The sequence below is a fragment of the Garra rufa genome, chromosome 10 (assembly GCF_049309525.1).
Source record: "Garra rufa chromosome 10, GarRuf1.0, whole genome shotgun sequence".
NCBI classification, from domain to species: Eukaryota; Metazoa; Chordata; class Actinopteri; order Cypriniformes; family Cyprinidae; genus Garra; species Garra rufa.
Genome location: NC_133370.1, coordinates 29,190,030 through 29,210,068, shown reverse-complemented (window position 1 = coordinate 29,210,068; position 20,039 = coordinate 29,190,030). Strand labels below are relative to the sequence as shown.

The 20,039-nt window shown below is 35.7% G+C and overlaps 1 protein-coding gene across 3 annotated transcripts in view; it reads right to left on the bottom strand.

Moving 5' to 3' along the window:
• tox (thymocyte selection-associated high mobility group box) overlaps positions 1–20,039 on the bottom strand; it is a 75,780-nt gene that overhangs the window by 15,331 nt on the left and 40,410 nt on the right. The window contains exons 4-6 of one of the 3 annotated variants that reach the window (XM_073849140.1): positions 7,564–7,812; positions 6,859–6,912; positions 83–334 (exon numbers count right to left, since the gene is read on the bottom strand). In XM_073849140.1, the coding sequence (XP_073705241.1) occupies positions 83–334; positions 6,859–6,912; positions 7,564–7,812 (555 nt within the window). The remainder of the gene's footprint in view (positions 1–82; positions 335–6,858; positions 6,913–7,563; positions 7,813–20,039) is intronic. The other 2 variants (XM_073849141.1, XM_073849142.1) reach the window with 2 other exon arrangements.

Genomic DNA, 20,039 nt, shown 5'->3' with positions numbered 1-20,039 from the left:
AGATAAGCTTTTATATTCATGAGATCATAGAATGGTACACTCTCTCTCTCTCTCTCTCTCTCTCTCTCTCTCTCTCTCTCACCTTGGCAGCATCATCTGCATCGTCCTCATGCACAGAGCTGGAGGGGGAGGGTGTGGCTGACTTGCTCTCTGGTGGAGATGGGGATCCATGGGTGCCATTGTTGTTATTCAGACCCAGCTGAGTATTGAGTTGTGATTGGTTGATCGTGGTCAGCTGACCTTGAGGAACCATGCCAGATTGGATCCTGGGTCTGAGCGTGTCAACCTGATGATGGCCACCGTAACGTGAGTCTGAGTTGACCATTTGCTGCATCTGGAAAATTAAAAAAAAAAGTTTAACATTTAAAACAAAAATACATAGATTTCTAAATTAATCTTTAAAATAAACTGAACTTTAAGCTGTTCTGTGGGTTGCAAGTTAAAGGGTTAGTTCACCCAAAAATGAAAATTCTGTCATTAATTACTCTCATGTTGTAATAAAACTGTAAGATGTTCGTTCATCTTCAAGATAAATTAAGATATTTTTGAAATTCAAAAGCTTTCTGACCCTGCATAGACAGCAATGCAACTGACACATTCAAGACCCAGAAAGGAAGTAAGGACAGTCCATGTGACATCAGTGGTTCAACTGTAATGTTATTAATCTATAAGAATGCTTTTTGTGCACAAGGACAACAAAAACAGCTACTTTATTCAACAATTCTGTGTCAATCTTTGACGTGCATTTACATTTGACAATTTTAATGATGTTCTTACTACCTTTCTGGACCTTGAACGTGTCAGTTGCTTTGCTGTCTATGCAGGGTCAGAAAGCTCTCAGATTTAATAAAAAATATCTTTGAGTTCTGAATATGAATGAAGGTCTTTGGAACAACTTTAGGGTTATTTAATTAATGACAGAATTTTCATTTTTGGGTGAACTATCACTTTAAAGGAATGAAAGTTTGTAGCACAATGCTGTAGCAAAATCAACTTGACTTTTTATAAAAAAAAGAGAAGCAAAAATGGAAGTTATGATAGACTTATGATATATTATTTTTTTGTTATTTCATTGTAAAGCTGTTTAAATCATAATTATCATTTGTGACCCTGGACCACAAAAAACATCCGTAAGGGTCAATTTATTTAAAATAGAAATTTATACATCATCTGAAATCCAAATAAATAAGCTTTCCATTGATGTATTGTTTGTTGGGATAGAACAATATTTGGTCGAGATACAACTATTTGAAAATCTGGAATCTGAGGGTGCAAAAAAGTCAAAATACTGAGAAAATCGCATTTAAAGTTGTCCAAATGAAGTTCTTAGCAATGCATATTACTAATCAAAAATTAAGTTATAATATATTTACAGTAGAAAATTTACAAAATGTAACATGTTTTTACTTAATATCCTTATGATTTTTGGCATAAAAGAAAAATCAGTCATTTTGACCCATACGATGTGTTGTTGGCTATTGCTACAAATATACATGTGCTACTTATGACTGGTTTTGTGGTCTAGGGTCACATTTTAGGGTTTATGAAATGCTCATGGTAATGAAGTTGTAAAATTATAACTATTCGATTAGTAAATTGTAATTTCCTCACATTAAAATCATACAGTTATTTCCTTGTGCATATACTATTAAAATTATCGAGTATTTTTAGATATACAAATTGGCACTATTCACTTTCAATGTAAGTGACTCACTTTAATCCTTTTTAAATGATTCTGAAGATTATAACAAATTGAAATAATTATTTTTAATATTTTGTGGTAATCAACGTTTCATTCATTTAAAAAGTAAAAGATACTAGTCTTAGTCGGTTGAACGGAACTCTTAAAATAGAAATCCCCTAAAGCTCCACCTATACATACAAGCATAATAACAGTGTTAACTAGCACTAATATCTCCATCCATATTTCACTCTTACAGGTTTGGTTTTTCACCATCCTGCTGCTGTGAATGCTGGTCTGTAGCAGGGTGTAGAAACATGGCTTTTGTAAACTGTATCTGGGGGATAAATCACTTCCGACAAGGACAAGCTCTGTAGCTGTAGTCCGTCACCTGATACTGTCTGAAGCAACAGGTGACCTGAAATGTACCCCACGCCCACCATTGTATGCAACACAATGCCCCCGACAGGTGGAGCTTTGGGGTTAGAGGCCACGGGCATTTCTCTGAAGGACAGGTGACTCTGTGTCTCCCTCCCCGCATAAACACTTCAGACACTCCGGACCCTCATTACTCAAAACACACTGAAATTGCTTTCTAACATCTCTTATTTTGAAGAGAGCCTGTGAGAGCACTGAATAATGCTAATGCAAAGATTTCACATATTTCATACTGTCAGACGCTGACAGTCACAGGGAAAAGTAGTGGGTAATATTTAAAAATGCATTACATGTTGTGCCATGCACACAATATGCAATGCATTTTTGAAAGGTGCTAAAGTCAGTTTTATATTAGAATTTCTGCTTCAGTTTTCAGCCAACAATAAGACACATGAAAGGTTTAATTTGATTAGTCAGTTAAATAAAAGCAAGTGTTTTTGTGTCACGTAATTTACGAGAATTCAGCGCATATCCGCAAGCAGTTCATTGGATGTGCAAGACTAATGACTTGACAACATTACACAGCAATAGCGAGGAAATTCTCCAATCCGTGCGGTTTTAGCGGTTAACTGACTAATCATAAACTGACACTAGTGAAAATGTCAAGTTCTCATGAAATGGCTGGAAAAAAAGATTGCAGTGGAAAACTGTTCAACTTTTCAGGGGGTTTAACCATCACAATGTTAATGGATAGGAGGAAGTTTCATTTTTCAGCGAAATGCGTTCACCTTCATACACACCTCATTAATACGTGGTGTTTTCAGTATTATACCACTTCCCACTCGATTTCTTATGAAACATCTGTATTTTCTCGAGGGGGACTTTTCCGCTATTTAACCAGACAATACCCACCTTGTGTGGGTAAGAAGACAATGTGGTCAGTATGTTTCAACTTAAAACCACGCATGCTGATAAAGGTCAGCTCTCTATTTCTTTGTAAAACAAAACTTAAACGGCAGGACAAGCATTCTAGCAGTAACTAAGAGCGAAATCAAATAACTAGCGAAATTTCCCGACGAGTAAAAGTTTGCGGCAAACGGAATCAACACGGCAGCTGAGAAAAAGTTGAATCGTGTTTGTCAGAGCGAGGTTGTGATGGTATTTATCATCTGAGCTCACCATTAATCTCCACTACACAGAGGACAAAGGCTTGCTGGGGATGAATAGAGGTCACGTGACGAGGTCACAGACAAAAGCCCTAAAGGTTGCCTGTTCTGCACTTTTTAAGTTTTAAATAACAAATGGCTGCCTGGGCTGGCTGTTTTTTCATCAGATCCACTGACCCGTGCTGCAAAGGAGGTCATACTCATTTGATATCAATTTCCTTTAAATCACAGGGCAAATTGTAATCACACGTACAGTAGGAGACTATTTGCATGCTTATCTTCCTATAGCGCGCGACAGAGACGTATGAAAGGGCAGAGAGAAGCCCAGCTTTCTATAGAGTCCAATGACATTTTAAAGGGAGGAAAATAATGTCTACTTTACTCCAGCTGTCACTTCAGGGGCACTTTCATGTCCTTCTGTTTCCATTAAAAAGGTATAAATAGCTTAAGTGCTGGACTAGATCAGAGCCAATTGTTTGCTCAGGGTAATAAAACCACAGCCCAATGATAAGGACTTTTTCAGGCAGAGTAATGAGGGTGTATTTCATGTCCTTGTGTTACTGTAGATCTTTATAAGCTAAAAGACATACTGTCTTTTTGTTTACCCTTTTGATCATTTGAAATATATTCTGCCATAATCTCGGCTATTAATTTCTTCGCTCTCCAGTTAATCCGCTTCAAAATCGATGTTATTTTTAAGGCAATAATAGCTTGTCAGAGTCTACACGAAGGAAAACACCCAATATTTATGACATGCAGGAGTACATATGAGAAGTGAGGTAATTTGGAGTATAAAAGCTTAAAGCCGTATTACGCCATCTGTCATTTGGACATGCCAGAGTTTAATTGCTTTTGCTCGAATTTTACACGAGCGCACGCAAATACCTGTCTCTTATTAAACTTGACTGTAAATGATCTATGCAAAAGCAGCCTAATAGAAGTGGCTTGTCAGGCTGCACTTTCAAGGTCTCCAATGTGCCAGTTTTGCAAAGTGCTGCAAACTGTAGGCTTTGCTGCAAATTTACAATAAATGGAGATTTATGTCCATTACTGTTCCTTTTTTTTATTTAGGCCACTGCTGGATGAGGATTTAGTGGCTTTTGCGCTGATGATGGACGATCTCGCTGCTTTTTACCGCTCACGCCCTCTCTCTCTCTCTCTCCTCCGCTGTCAGCTCTGTTTAGATTTGCACATTTTACACACATCAACTTGTGCTTATTTAAGCGGACATGTGGCTTTCTGGAAAGCAAACCTTACCTGAGCGTTTCCAATAAATTCGTCGCGTTTTACGCGAATCACCGAGCTCATCAGAACGGCCCGATGAGATCTCATCTCCCACATTATATGTTTAAAACGAAGCCTTCGCCGTTTCTCCGAACGAGGGGATCCATTTAGCCATTGTGCGGCATTTACTTTCATTCTTTTTAATGGATCGAGCAGGGACGGCGAAACCTTATGAGATAATTTTCCCTTTTAATCTAATACTTTTTAAGGTGCAGCACATTTCACTCAACTATCTCTGCTGGCTAAACAATGCAAGCTCTGAGACCTATAAAATGAATGCAAAATGTAAGAGGCACATAAATGCACTCTCTGTTCCACCAGAGAAGGCAGCTCCAACAGGCTAATGCCGAGAGAAAATTAATTCCATCAGCTAGCTCTTTCATTCTCCACTGCAGCTACAAGCTCTCTGTCCCGTTGCCTGGCAACCATAATTCATAGCCGCTCTAAATGGATGTTCTCCAAGCACTGAGAACATTAAGGTGAAAAGAACAAATGCCTTTGTGAATCTCAATATCTTTCAGTGTGCATGTCACTCTGTGTGTGTGTGTGTGTGTGTGTGTGTGTGTGTGTGTTTTAGCCAGCCATGTGCATGTTAGTCTTTAAAAATCTTTTTGATGTAAGTTTAAGAGGGGCACTATGAAGGTGCATTTTCCCAAAAGAGCAACAAAGGGATTGAAAATATTGTGTATCGCATTATTTCTCTTTGGTCGTCGTTTCGCCTTCGCACGCTCATTTCCGATGAAAGATACATTGTTTGTGCTTATATAATTGACAAAGGTCACGATAAAAAGTTTAATTAAGCAGGGTTCATCACACACAAAAATAACGCTCAATATTTAGGTCTGTCCCCAAACATGGAGTATGTGGAAAACAATAGGTGAGAGATGAAGGGGAGAAGTTTCAGTTTGACTCTAGCGTCAGATTGCACATCTCGCATTCGTCTTCAACCACAGTTAGTCACAGCTCACCAGAACTTCACATGTCTCATAATCACCTTATGAGGTTTCTTGCAACTAACCAAAATGTAAGGGTTAGGTTTCATTTCTCCAGAAGTAGCTGCGATTTGTAGATATTTTTGATCAATATCAACATTTTTTTAAAAGCTAAGAGAAGGATAAAGTATTCATTTGAAGTAATGAGTAGCTTATTTGGTAAAACTTTACAATAAGGTGTCATTTGTTAACAGTTAATGCATTAACTAAGATAAACAAACAATGAACAATACAATATTTACAGTTCATTGTTAGTTCACAGTGCATTAACTAATGTTAATGAACAACTTGTGATTTTAATAATGCATTAGTAAATGCTACAAAATAACATTAACTAAGATTAAATAATGCATTTTTGCTCATTCTTATTCATGTTAACTAATGAATCTTGTTGTAAAGTATTACCATTAATTTTTTCAAAGATTCAATTGTAACATTTAACATCTAATAATTTTTTTTCTAAGATTCCAAAAGTTTTTAAAATGCATCTACATTTCCTTAATGTACTGTACTATCTAGTACAGCTACATGGCAAGCAGAATGCATTAGGAGGAGTGCCTCGATGCTAAATTATATTTAATTAACTTAATCCAATGGGGAATTTGGCATTGTTTCACTGTGCGTTAAATCACATTAGCTCTCATTTGCTGGGTGCTATCTCAATCATTCTATATGCCGCTCCAACCTCTTATAATCTCTGTTGAGGTGTTTCATTTGTGTCAATTAAATCATTGTTTGGGCACTGAAACGACTTCGGTGTTGCGTAATTCCGTCATGCGAAATGCATTAGTGACATCTCAAAGGAGAGCATGTGCATCTTACAGCGAACTTTCTTCCACACAGAAAGAAAGATGTTTTTGGTCATTTTTCATACTAAATTATAGATTATATGGAAGCACATTTCTTTCTGTAACATTTTTTTTTTCACTCACAAATTACAAATATCTTTATAAATTACAATGTGATTTTATCTTGTGACTAAATATCTCTCAACTGCATGTACAGTTGAAGTCAAAAGATTACATGCATCTTGCAGAATCTGCAGAATGTAAATTATTTTACCAAAATAAGAGGGATCATATAAAATGCATGCTATTTTTTTTATTTATTATTGACCTGAATAAGATATTTCACAAAAAAAGATGTTTACATAAAGTCTACAAAAGAAAATTATATTTATATGAATTTATAAAAATTGAGATCCATCTTTTCACACTGAGGACAACTGAGGGGCTCATATGCAGCTATTACATAAGGTCCAAATGCTCACTGATGCTTCAGAAGGAAACATGATGCATTAAGAGCTGGGGGGTGAAAACTTTTGAAATTTTTGAAGATCAGGGTAAATTTAACTTACATTTTGTCTTCTGGGAAAAATGTAACTATCTTCTGTAGCTTCTGAAGGGTAGTACTGAATGAGAAAAATATGATATTTAGGCAAAATAAGAAAAATATACACATCTTTACTCTGTTCAAAAGTTTACACCCCTGGCTTTTAATGCATTGTGTATTTTGAAGTATTTGAGTATTTGAACCTTTTGTAATAGCTGCATATGAGTATGAAATCATACAGTCATTCTTGGAAAGGGTTCAAATACACAAAAATGCAGAAAAATCAAACAAGGGACTCATTAACAACTATCACTAAAAAAAACACACAGCTGTGGATCATTCAGGTAAATACAGAGTATTAAGAATCAAGTGTATGTAAACTTTTGAACGGGGTCATTTTTTATAAATTCAACTCTTTTTTTTCTCGTGTGGACTATATGTAAATGTCTTTTGTGTGAAATATCTTATTCAGGTCAGTACTAAATATAAAATAAAATGCTTTCTGTGTGATCCCTCTTATTTAAATAATTAACATTTTGCAGATTCTTCAAGGTGTATGTAAACTTGACTTCAACTGTATGTATTTTATAATTGAGTGTCATATTATAATTGTGATTTTGATGCATTATATCTCACAATTTGACTACTACTTACTTTAAACGTTATCCCATAATTAGTTGGAAATGACTTTCCATTAGCCTCAGGTTTTAGACAGAGCGCCAGTACTCACCACTGAGAGGGAGTTGGTGAGCAGGCCGCCATCTTGACCCAACATGTTGGGGACCGACATGCTCGGTAGGTCCATTCCTTGCAGGTGAAAGGGGTGCAGTCCGTTCTGGGACACAGGGGGGCACAGGGGATGATACGTTCCGGACTCAGACTCGGGCAAGTGTGCCAGCATGTGTTCAGGGAGGGTTGGGGGGGTGATGGGTGGGATGTTGTAGTCTTCGTCCCCAAGACTGGGCACTGGGTAGGACTGCTGGGATGAAAAGAGACACAAAGGTTACGTGACCCGTCAGAACACCGATCGGCTGATTACATAAGTGTGGCTGCATGACAAAACGGTCTGCTTTCAAAAGATGATTCATTTCTGACTGACTAGTCATTAGTGATGATGAACACGTCTCATCTATTATCAGAGGTAAATACAATAGAATCTAGTATAAATGAAAACCTCCCAACACAAAAAGCACATTTCAACTTTAAAACGAAAACGCGAGTGAATAGATGGTGAAATGCAATGAGCATTCTTGTCAGAGTGTCTCCAAAGGCAGCATGAAAAGGCTTTCCAAACAGTTAGTTTGAAATACCGCACAATGGGGGGTGAACCGTAGGCTAGAACAAGGACAGACTGTCCATTTGATACTTATAAATAAGAGAATGAGACGGGTTACGGCACGAACAGAAAAATCTTGTTGAAAACCAACATTCTTTGATGTTCTATATTCGGCGATCCAGCGACGGCCATGATTCACGCTGTATCAATAACAGAAAAAAGACTAATCACAACTATATACGCAGCAAATGAAATGCTGAATAAAGTAGATCAAAGTGAGCTGCACATTACAGTGATTCATTCCTACTATTTGAGCCTTTGAGGAAGTAAAATTATATGCAAATGGTCAATCAATCTCATTAGACTATAACAAAAGGCTGCTTTTATGAGGCTGAACAGTCACTTGCGCTTGGCTGTGAAGTTTGCTTTGGCTGCTTTAAAACAGCGCCTCCCGCACGCTGCCTCCTCCAGCCCCTGTCAGTTTAGACTGTGATGAAAAAGATGTAAAGCAGATAAGGAGATGAAAGGCTGTACAAATCCAAGCAAAATCATAAATTATTCTGTAAACACTCCCTTGGAGTAACATACTGTAGAAAAATATATACAGTTATCAGAAGGCAGAGAGTTTATTATCCGCACACGTTGTGGCGAACGCTTCGCGAAACGCTAACCACAAATATGCCTCGGCCTCTGATTCGACTCTTCTTTTTACCTTCAAAGGGGCTCCTCTTTTCTGCTGCTTTATTATCTCTAATACATAGCTTTTATTTGCAGCAAACTAAATGAACCTGTCAGACAGCCAACTACAGGCAATTAGGTATGAAATTGGTTCCAAATTCAAACTCAACTCAAATAACGGTCCAACTGTTACTTTTAAGGATTGCAATAATCGTTTTAATGAGCTTCCTACTTCTGCCTCTAAAAGCCAATGTATCATGCTCATTTGCATATTTGATTGTGTTGTGCCTCACAGATGTCTGCGTTTGTTTGCGGGAAATATGCTGGCATAATTCATACAGTAAGGCCCTTAGAGGAATGATTTTACTGCCAAATTAAAAAAAATAAATCACATAAAACAAGACGACTGTTTGCGGCAGCTTACATTGCTGTTGATACATGCGAGCAGTGTACTTATTCGTGTAATTATCGTCGAAAGAAGAGGAGGAAAAGGAAATTATTACATTCAGGTGAAAATTAGACAAATAAATAAGAGCAGGAACGGTTTTGTAAGCCCAAGTCGAGGTGCAATTATGTTTATGTGCTCTAACGGTTATATACGTGACGTTTCTTAGTATCCTGTCGTTCTTTTTTTTACACTTTTCTTTTTTTGTGACACTGAGATGCGTAAACAGGCAGCCAAGAAAGAGAACACAGGAAATAAATAACCCTGTGCTGTGGTGTGTGGCTCTGAAATGCACAAAAATTAAGAGCATTGCAAACATTTCCTACATCTGTGTGTTTTCGTCGACTTTAGATCAGGCCAAACATATCAAAACATGGTGTCGTCTAAAGCAGATCTACTTATTTAACTAGAAACTGCGAAAATGTTCCAGCTAATCTGAATAAATACATTTTCTGAAGGGATATGTGCAATGAGTCAGATTCTTCCAATTGCAGCCTCTAAAATGACATATATTCAAAAAACAGAAATGTTTAAACAGGTTTCATTTTTTTCTATCTGGAGCTGGTAATCAAATATTTTTGTATCATCTTGAAAATGAAAAAACCTCCAGTGTCAGAAAGTTCTGATTTGAATCACATAATATGAAATGAAGTAAATGAACGTTATATATATTGAGTCAGGGTTGTGGGAAATTACCCACACAATATCTGTGCATTCAGTTCTGTGTTTACTATTCATAATCCAGTTACATTCAGATCTCTATGTATGGTGTGTGGTTTTGCTTGAAAAGCCCAGCTTTTCATTTAGCAATAAGCGAAACATTGAAGAAAACTACTATTTCTGTGTAAATCAGGACTTAGGATGACACATAGTTTCCCCTCGTTCGCATTGCAAGCATAGGAAGGGAATTGGAAAAAAAAAAAAAAACCGACAGGTTTTGAGATCCACAACGTGACATCATTTCAACTGGACAACAAATCTCTCAGGGAGGTGATTGCCTGTCAAATAGCACAAGGGTAATGGGACTGGTGGGAGATGAATGGCAAATGAGCAGGAGAGTCATTTAAATCTACTATCAATTACTGATGATGGTCATGATGGCTGTATGGAATCATTGTCTATGGGCGACTTCACAGTCAGCAGTCAATCAAAGCTTCACAGCGGAGGGGGGAGAGAGGAATAAACCGGGGGAATAGTCATGTATCTGATGTGGTTTACACTGACAATAAGGAAAAAATGCGAAAGAGAGTGTGGAAAGATATGAGGAGAGCTCTTGTGTTTTGAACGTAGTGTAGTGAGTGAGTGGCAGAAATGCTTCAGCAGCAGAAATTACGCATTAAATTACTGCAGCCTCACAATGGAGATGTAGATTGTTTATAAGCCTTCCATCTTGACAGGCGTAAATCAGCTCGTCATTATGAAAGAAGTGCGCGCATACTGAGATACGAGGTGGATGAGAAAACGTGCATGGCGAGATAAGAGATACGCCCCATCATTATGAAACGAAATGCATTAAAACAAATTTATAAGATGCTTTCTGATAAAAAGCTATATCGGAGTAACTCTATGGTTTTAAATCAGTGTTTTCATCTGTGGCTGTGGTTTTGTATGTTAGTTTCAAACAACTAGTTCAAAACTCTCTTCAATTTTTAATAATTGGAGTAATATATTTATAAACATGATAAATAAAAGAGAAAAAATGTAAAAATTGAAAAATACATTTACTCTTCATTTTTCAGAATTATCTTAATAATAATACATTTTTTATTTATTACTATTAATAATAATAATTCTCTTGTGAATTGTATCTTCTAAAATTGCATTTAGGCGATTTTAAAGGGATTGTTCACCCTAAAATAAACATTCTGTCATTAATTACTCACCTTCATGTCGTTCTAAACCTGCAAGACCTTTGTTCATCTTCAAAACACAAATTAAGATATTTTTGATGAAATTTGAGAGCTTTCTGACCCTGCATAGACAGCGATGCAACTAAAATGTTCAAGGCCCAGAAAGGTAGAAAGCACATCGTTAAAATAGTCCATGTGACATCCAGTGTTGGGGGTAACGCATTATAAGTAATGCGAGTTATGTAATCAGATTACTTTTTTAAAGTAACTAGTAAAGTATTTTTAAAATAAAAAAGAAAACACACTACTTTTTGATTTACAAGAAAACAACAGTTACCTTTTCAAATAAATAACGCCAGTTACTTTTTCCCCCATTTATTGATTGAAAGGGCTTTTACGTTTGCTGAAAATTGAACTTTTTATATTAAAAACAAACAAGCAAGCCCTGCCCAGATTTAAAAAGTAACGCAAAAGTAACATAATGCATTACTTACCATAAAAAATAACTAAGTAACTAATTAGTTACTTTTGTAAGGGAGTAACACAATATTGTAATGGATTACTTTTAAAAGTAACTTTTCTCAACACTGGTTCAACCTTAATTTTACAAAGCTATGAAAATACTTTTTGTCCATGAAGAAAACAAAAATAACGTACCACCGTTGTGTTGTTGTTTAAGCAAGGTCAGAAAGCTCTTGGATTTCATCAAAAATATCTTAACTTGTGTTCTGAAGATAATTGAAGGTCTTATGTAAATAATGACAGAATTAGCTGATTCGTTGCATTGTTTTCTTTCATAATTGTTTTACTATTCAAACTTTGCCGAAAGCCTATAATTGCTGGTGAAATGGCATTTTCAATTTGACAATTTACCCCATAGAGTGTGACAACATTCAATATCAGGGCAAAACTGTCAATGAGCGTTAAACGAGTGTCTTTTTTCTTAGGCATTAACAGTGCAACTCTTCAAAAGGTTTTTTTCTGGGCAGCACTTTAAGGTATTTGCCTTTGCAGAAATTGACTTTCAGAAATAAACCTACTCCATTTAAATGATCACTCCAGGATTGGCTGTGGATCATTACCCAGAGCTCCATGCGGCACGAGGAGTGCTCCAACATGTTGTCATGCCCTTCCACCAATTAAATTGCCAAAGAACAGCAAAAGGAAGCGTAAACAACGATAACCTGCGCCCGCAGATGAGGCAGCTTTTTCATAACGTAATTTTGAATAATGAAGATGTCAGGTTAAATGCTACAGTAGTTAAACTTAATAAGGTGCCCTATTGCTTTTTTTTCAACCGGCTTTTCATTTGCCATCTAGGCTGGGATTGAATGCGAGAGGCAACGAAAAGCAATTCAGCCTGTAATGAATACCTTTGGGACCCAGGGGCGGTGATCATTTGAATGCAACATTCTTTGGCCGGGCCCCCAAAACAACCTCGGACCCGCTGAGCTGCCGATTACTGTTGAGAGCTTCTGGATAAATGCAGAAGGGCTTGTGTGTCTTGTGCTAGCATCAAGGTCAAGCATTCTGAAGGAGGTTTTTACTTTGTTTAATAGAGGGGACACAAGGGCGTGTGAAGCCTCATCTGACCCGGCACGTCTTACAAACCGAACGGGATCAAAGCATACTGCCGCGGTCCACGAGCGACCACTCCCTGTCCGGCATGCTGCATCCTTAAGGCATCCATGCATGCATGAATATGCAATTCAGGAAGATCTGAATAATGCATATATTGAGAAAAACAATGCTAGAAATAGTATTTAAGCTCTGTTGAAATATTTTGTATATGAACATGGGTTTGGCTCAAGAGAAAAAAAAAATTCTGTATCTAAAATACGCCAGGAAACACATGTAAGAACGGGCCTCTTCAGTCCCAGGAGAGAGCACAAGGTTAGTTTATGCATGTTTAAAATGCACAGCTTTCTCCTGGTCCCACAAGAGCTCTGCAACATCTGGGGGGAGAGGGGTGGTGGATAGATACCAGCACCTCTATATAAACCCACACAGAAATCTGACAACCCCCTTCATCAGAGACTATATAGAATGTATATATACATTCTGTGCTAGAAATAAACAAATAACATATTGTATGTGCGCTGATATTATAGTATGAATATCAAATGCTCTTCCTGCTGCTTTGCATTTTCTAAAACACATTTTCAGCGGACCGAATGTGATGTTAAACATCAGTCTTATCAGGTTTAAACAAAAACCAACAGTTGTTTGGCAAACATTGCTGGCTCTGTGAGTCAAAGCGGGCACTTTCACAAGTAGCGTCTTTGAGCGTAGTCCAGAAATATGAGAAGTGTGTATATTTTTAGTGTTCGGTGAGTGTATGCCTGTAGTCGGCTTTATCTAGCATCGCTGGCACACGCTACTTCATCTTACTGCTGCATTAAAATAAATAAACGTTAATACAGAGCGCTTGAGCGCTCAGCACTCCGCCATTTTGGGTTAATAAATGTGGCTTTTATTTAATGGCCAAGAAACACATGGTTTGGGTTGGAAGAAGGAGGAGATGGTAAGATATGAGAGAACCTGTGTGCGGACAGACAGTCTGGGTGATGAATGCTCTGGGTATTTTAACATCTCATTGATTCAGTTGTTTTTTTTTTTGTAGGCTGTTATTATTGTTATGTCTTTTAGAGAGGAACAGATCTCCACGTTCAGAGATGCTCAGATGGATAACAGTATCATATTTTGTCACTTCAAGCAGCTATGAGGCTTTCAAAAGTGTTGTCAGTCAGTGGGAATGTTTTGATGGCGAAAAGTCAGGCAGATTTCAACCAAAAGATTAACGGCTGTTTTTAAATGTCATTTTAACACATGCCACACGTTTCCTTTAGAAAAAGTCCCTCTCATCACTAGCTTTTGTAAGTTAAATTTCCCTAATATGAATAATTTCTGTAAATTCTGTCCAAACTGAGAGTAAAGATCTAAAGAAAATAAAACCACTGTTAAGCATTCTGACGAGATTTAACTATATACTGAAGGCGTATTTTAATAGAAAATTTGAACTGTTTTCATCATCCAAGGGTATTTTCCATAAATTATATGGGAGTTGTCACAATTTAAAATTTAAATTTATATTATAGTAAGACATGACGTTCATTAGTTAACATTAGTTAATTTCAACATTTACTAATGCATTATTAAAATCAAAAGTTGTGCTTTTTAATATTAGTCAGTGCACTGTGAATTAACATGAACTTACAATAAATGACTGTATTTTCATTAACTAACATTAACAAAGATTAATAAATACTGTAATAAATTATCTTGCATAGGGACGGCACACTTGGGTACATTCATGAATGTTGATTAATGTACACTGTTAATTAAATAATAGTGGTGTCAAAATATTAATTGCGATTAATCGCATCTAAAATAAGTTTTTGTTTACGTAATATATGTGTGTACTGTGTATATTTATTATGTAAATGCACACATATACAGTATATATTTGGAAAATCTTTACACACATTTACATGTATACATTTTTATTCATATAAATAATATTATATATAAATATATTTAATACCATTTTCATACCATTTTTCTTAAATATATCTATGCATGTGTGTATTTATTTGTATACACATATACATATTATATATATATATATGTATATATATGTGTGTGTGTGTAATAATAAATATACACCTATTATGTAAAAAAAATTATATTTTGGATGCAATTAATCATAATTTAACATTTGATAGCACTAATAAATAAAAAAAATGTTTTTAAATAAATACAATTTATAGAAAAAAATCTAGTGTTACATTTTACACTTCTGTCGTTTTATTAATTGTGTTCATAATTTTTTTTTTTACTTTAGTTTTTGTAACTGAGACTCAATTTATGTGTGAATACAAAAACTGGCTTATTAATGACAACTAGTCCCTCATAGAGTGATATTTATATTTTGTTTTGCAGATCTAAGTACTGAAGAGTAAAACTGAAACTGGGCCAGAGTGGTTTCACCACATTTGAAAGCAAAGAAAAAGGTAAGCAGTTAATTTACCTATCCATTCTATTTTGTATGTTTGATCCAGTCTAGTTTTGGCCTGATACACTACACACATTTTGGCTCCATTTAGTAAGAAAAAATAGCTCACTCAAGTTCATTACAAAATCTTACGGTTCCCCCACCTCCAAAATCCCAATTTAAAAAATACCGTCCATGACGCTTTGCTCTTTCAGCTGCATCCATCTGAAGAGCCACCTCTAGTTTCAGTATCTCTGCACATAAATTACATCTGTAACGGTACACTCAACATCATTGATCTCACCAATCACTCTGAGGACCGGCTTATGAAAGTAACAGGGTCGTCCATACCAGACCACAGCAGCCTTTATATGACGATCAGATCAAATCTAAAGTACATCTCTAAGCATTCATACAATAGCCATGATCCTAACACTTGGCCTTGGCCATTCTTCGTGTTGCCTTTTGGTTTGAATTATAGAGCAGATTAAAAGACACTATTGCAGTACATGTTTTGCCTTTAGTGCTGGAGCCGTTGACACTTTTCAGCTTCAGTTTTAGCTTCCTGAGTGTGAAGTTTAAAATAGGCACAGGGGTACACTTCTCTCTAATTCGGTTAATGTGTGTTTAAAAGCAGGAGAAAGCTTTGTGGCTACGTACCACACACTGAGGTCAAGGTGAATTCAACTGTTGTTGCCAATAAAAGTAATTACCTGTTCCCAACAGAGGGAAAGAGAGAAGTCGAGAAAGAGAGAGAGAGAGAGAGATGCGAGAGAGCACAAACACAGCAGAAAATAGAGACTGCAGCTCATAAGCAAGAGGAAGTAATATCTACAAAGGGAGTTTTAAGATTCAAAAGAAAACATAAAAGTAGTGCTAGACTCAAAGCAGCTCTAAGATTACAGCAATCCTATTCATACATGTGAAATCAATGTGGAGCTCAATGGCAAATAAAAGTGTGATCTACACAACAATGGAGTGCAGGATGCAGGGACAGACATCGTCTAAAGATTGTCTACAGTACAATGGACCCTTTTTACAGACTTTTTCACTACCTTGTTAGCTATTTTTTCTCTCTCTTAATGTATAATTTAATGTATGTTTATATAAGTGCCCTTTGTTATTTGCACTTATTATTAAGTAGTCATTAAGTAGTCAATTATTAAGATTTTAAGGTGTCGCTACACAGCATTCTCTAAATTAGCATTAGCGATAAAGATTACTGATAACATTTCAAGTGCAAAACAGATGGGTGTAGTCTGTTATAAGGGACTTTTTCTTTTAGTTAGCTAGCTAGCTAGTTTGTTTCATATTCATGTTGTGTAACTGTTGATATGCTAATATGCTATGTTATAGCATCGTCACATACCGTTTCAAAAAAAAGGGAAAGTAAATTGTTGTAATCTAGCTCTCTGTTAATATTTTAATATCCATTTCATCTTTATTAATGGGCTAGTTTAGCCCAAAATTTTGCCATTAATTTCTCAAACTAATTAATTTTTTCAAAAGCTTTCTGACCCTGCATAGACAGCAATGCAACTATCACGTTCAAGGCCCAGAAAGGTAGTAAGAACATTGTTAAAATAGAATACTTTGTATTGTAGAAGAAATAAAGTCATTATTTTTGTTTTTCTTTGGGCACAAAAAGTATTCTCCTAGCTTCAGTAGCTTAATTTGTAGCTAAATTTGTATTCTGAAGATGAACAAAGGTCTTACGGGTTTGCAACGACATGATGGTGAGTAATTAATGACAGAAATTTCATTTTTGGGAACTATCCCTTTAAATCTTTTAGAAACTCAAATAAATTACAAAAAATCTTTCTTTGGCATTTAAAGTAGGGCTGTCACTAATGATTAGTCGATTATTCTGACGATTAATCAAGTAATAATTTTTTTTGTAATAAAAACAGACATAAGTGAACAATAATAGGCAATAATATTTAGTTCAAATAAAGTATCAAAAGCAAGTAGTCATATGGTTTTATTGGACATAATAAACAATATACAATAGAGCTAATGTAAATTATGCATTTTAACAAATGACGATGACTAGGGCTGGGCGATAATTCAATAACGATAATTATCACGATATAGTTTTTTTTTTTTTTTTTCTTCGATAAAACGATAATGACAGTTCGATAAGCGCTCGATAATGTTTACGCACTGCGCAGGCATTTTGCAGCCTGCACTTCCGGATGCTACACGCAGTATTTAGTTTACAGCCACAGGGCTCTACAGTGCGACCATTTCACTCGCATTTGTGACTAAAAATTAGTACGTGCGACTGTAAAAAAATATTTAGGAGCACCATGTGCGACTGACCCCATCAGCATATTTGTGTTTGCGCTCAGCGGAGCTTCAAAGGTTTCTACACGTTTTTGCAACGTTGAGTAATGTATCACAGACATATCTCACCAATCCTTTCATGAACAAAGTGTAGAGAGAGTGTAAATAAGAGACTGATTGTGCAGTAAAGATTGTAATTGTTTATAATAGAGCTTTGTGATATCGCGAATTAAGATAAGTGACAACTTTTAATAATTTTTAAGGGAGTTTGTAAATGAGTGTCACGTATTGGTCGTCTTGTCATCATTAACTCTTGCACTACACATCATGGACTTCATTCCCCACAAGCCACTGCACTAATCACTGCATTCACCTGCTCCTTGTTTCTCACTGCACTGATTACCGCTCACAGCTGCACCTTATCACACTGACTGCATTTAAGCTTCTCACACACACAGCCACCTGGCGAAGTCTTATTGTTCCGTATGGTCTTTATTTCCGAGCGTTTCTTTCCGTGTTTGTTTTCCCTGTGTTTTGATTCCTGGACTCCTCCCCGTGTTTGATTCTCGCTGCCAGCCCCGACCTTTCTGCCTGTGTTTTTGACGACGATTTCTGCCTGCCCCTTTGTGTTTGTTTGTTTTGTGTCATCTAATAAATGCTGCAAATGGATCCGAACGTTCTCTGACCCTCCTTGTGACAATGAGATATTGATCTAATACAGCAGTTAAATAAACAAGAAGTTATTATTAAGTGACTTACATTGACTGACTACAACACTATTGCCTGATTTTGCTCTATTTCGTCGTCCAAAGTAGTCTGAAACAAGTCAAAACTTTGCGCATCTCCATTCAAACACAGTGGTGTTTCGTTTATGAATGAAACGTATGTTTTTAAAGGAATCTAGTGAAATGATTCAATTTCCCATTCATAAAGACAGATCCGTCTGAAACCATCCGTTCGAACGAATCAAATGAACGATGTCTTGCCGCCATCTGCTGGCAGATCTGTTCAGTTATTTAAATCTTTAATATTTCTGTAGTCATAATTTTATATTAAACACATTAATCTCAACATGAATTTATGATTTTGATTGCATTCATTTCACCTCTGAGCCTCATTAAACATATGAAAGGGTAAGAACAAAGGTAAAAAACAAAATTCCCCTGTAAATCACTTTGAGGAGTCAAATATCACCTCGTAATAGGAAGGCTATATATATATATATATATATATATATTTTTTTTTTAATCAGAGTTTTGAAAAGTGAGCATAGAGCCCTGAGCCATTATTTCTTTTTATTTATATTGTCAGACAGCTAAAACATTTTACAAAAATGTGTTAAATCAGCTGCACAAAGCAATTGGCACGCTGAAAAGATTTATTTATTCTTATTTTGTTGAATGATAAATATACTTAAAAATCACTTTAACTCTGCATTTACAGTCAGAGCCATGTTACAAGTGTTGTATCATATTACAGTTCTTATATATATATATATATATATATATATATATATATATATATATATATATATATATATATATATATATATATATATTATATTATATTATATTATATTATATTATATTTTATATATTAGTTTTATATATTCTATTAATATTAATAATATTGTATTCTATTGATGTTGATTTTACTAGTAATATTCTAATCTGTATTCTACCTCAATTGATCATTGTTTGGAAAGTATTTGTCATGTTCTGACAATAAACCATAAATTATTAACTGGTTTTTCTTTCATTCAGGAGTAAAAGTCTGCCTTTAAAATTGATAGATATAAAGATTTGACATTTATCGTGTTAATTATCGATATCGACTGATATGAAAAAAAAATGATCGTGATAATTTTTTTTGCCATATCGCCCAGCCCTAACGATGACGATTGTTTTTACACTTTACTATGCGATCTAATCCTTGTTTAATATTGTACAAAACATACAAAAATGCTACAGCTACTATAATTTCTTGAATATGTGGACATCAAAACGTGTAAACTCGTTTAAACTTTTATTTTGAAATTGCAATGAACAGTTAGCATACTGAGAAAGATACTAATGTATTCTCCTGTGTTTGCGTAGGTTTCTAAATGATTTACCTTACAAATCTGATGAAATGGCACAAGTTGCATTCTCAGATTAATGTTATAATAAACCCAAACTCACAACAACATGCAGAGATGGAGTTTAAGACACTTCACACATGTAAATGTCCACATATAGTCCACAAGAGAAAATAATAGTTGAATTTATAAAAATGACCCTGTTCAAAAGTACACTTGATTTTTGATTGATACACTTTTTTTGTTTAGTGATAGTTGTTCATGAGTTCCTTGTTTGTCCTGAACAGTTAAACTGCCCGCTGTTCTTCAGAAAAATCCTTCACGTCCCACAAATTCTTTTTGTGTGTGTGTGTGTGTGTGTGTGTGTGTGTGTGTGTGTGTGTGTGTATTTGAACCCTTTCCAACAATGACTGTATGATTTTGAGATGCATCTTTTCACACTGAGAACAACTGACTCATATGCAACTATTACAGAAAGTTCAAACACTCACTGATGCTTTAGAAGGAAAAAAACATGCATTAAGAGCCAGGGGTGTAAACTTTTGAATGGAATAAAGATGTATACATTTTTCTTATTTTGCCTAAACATCAGATTTTTTT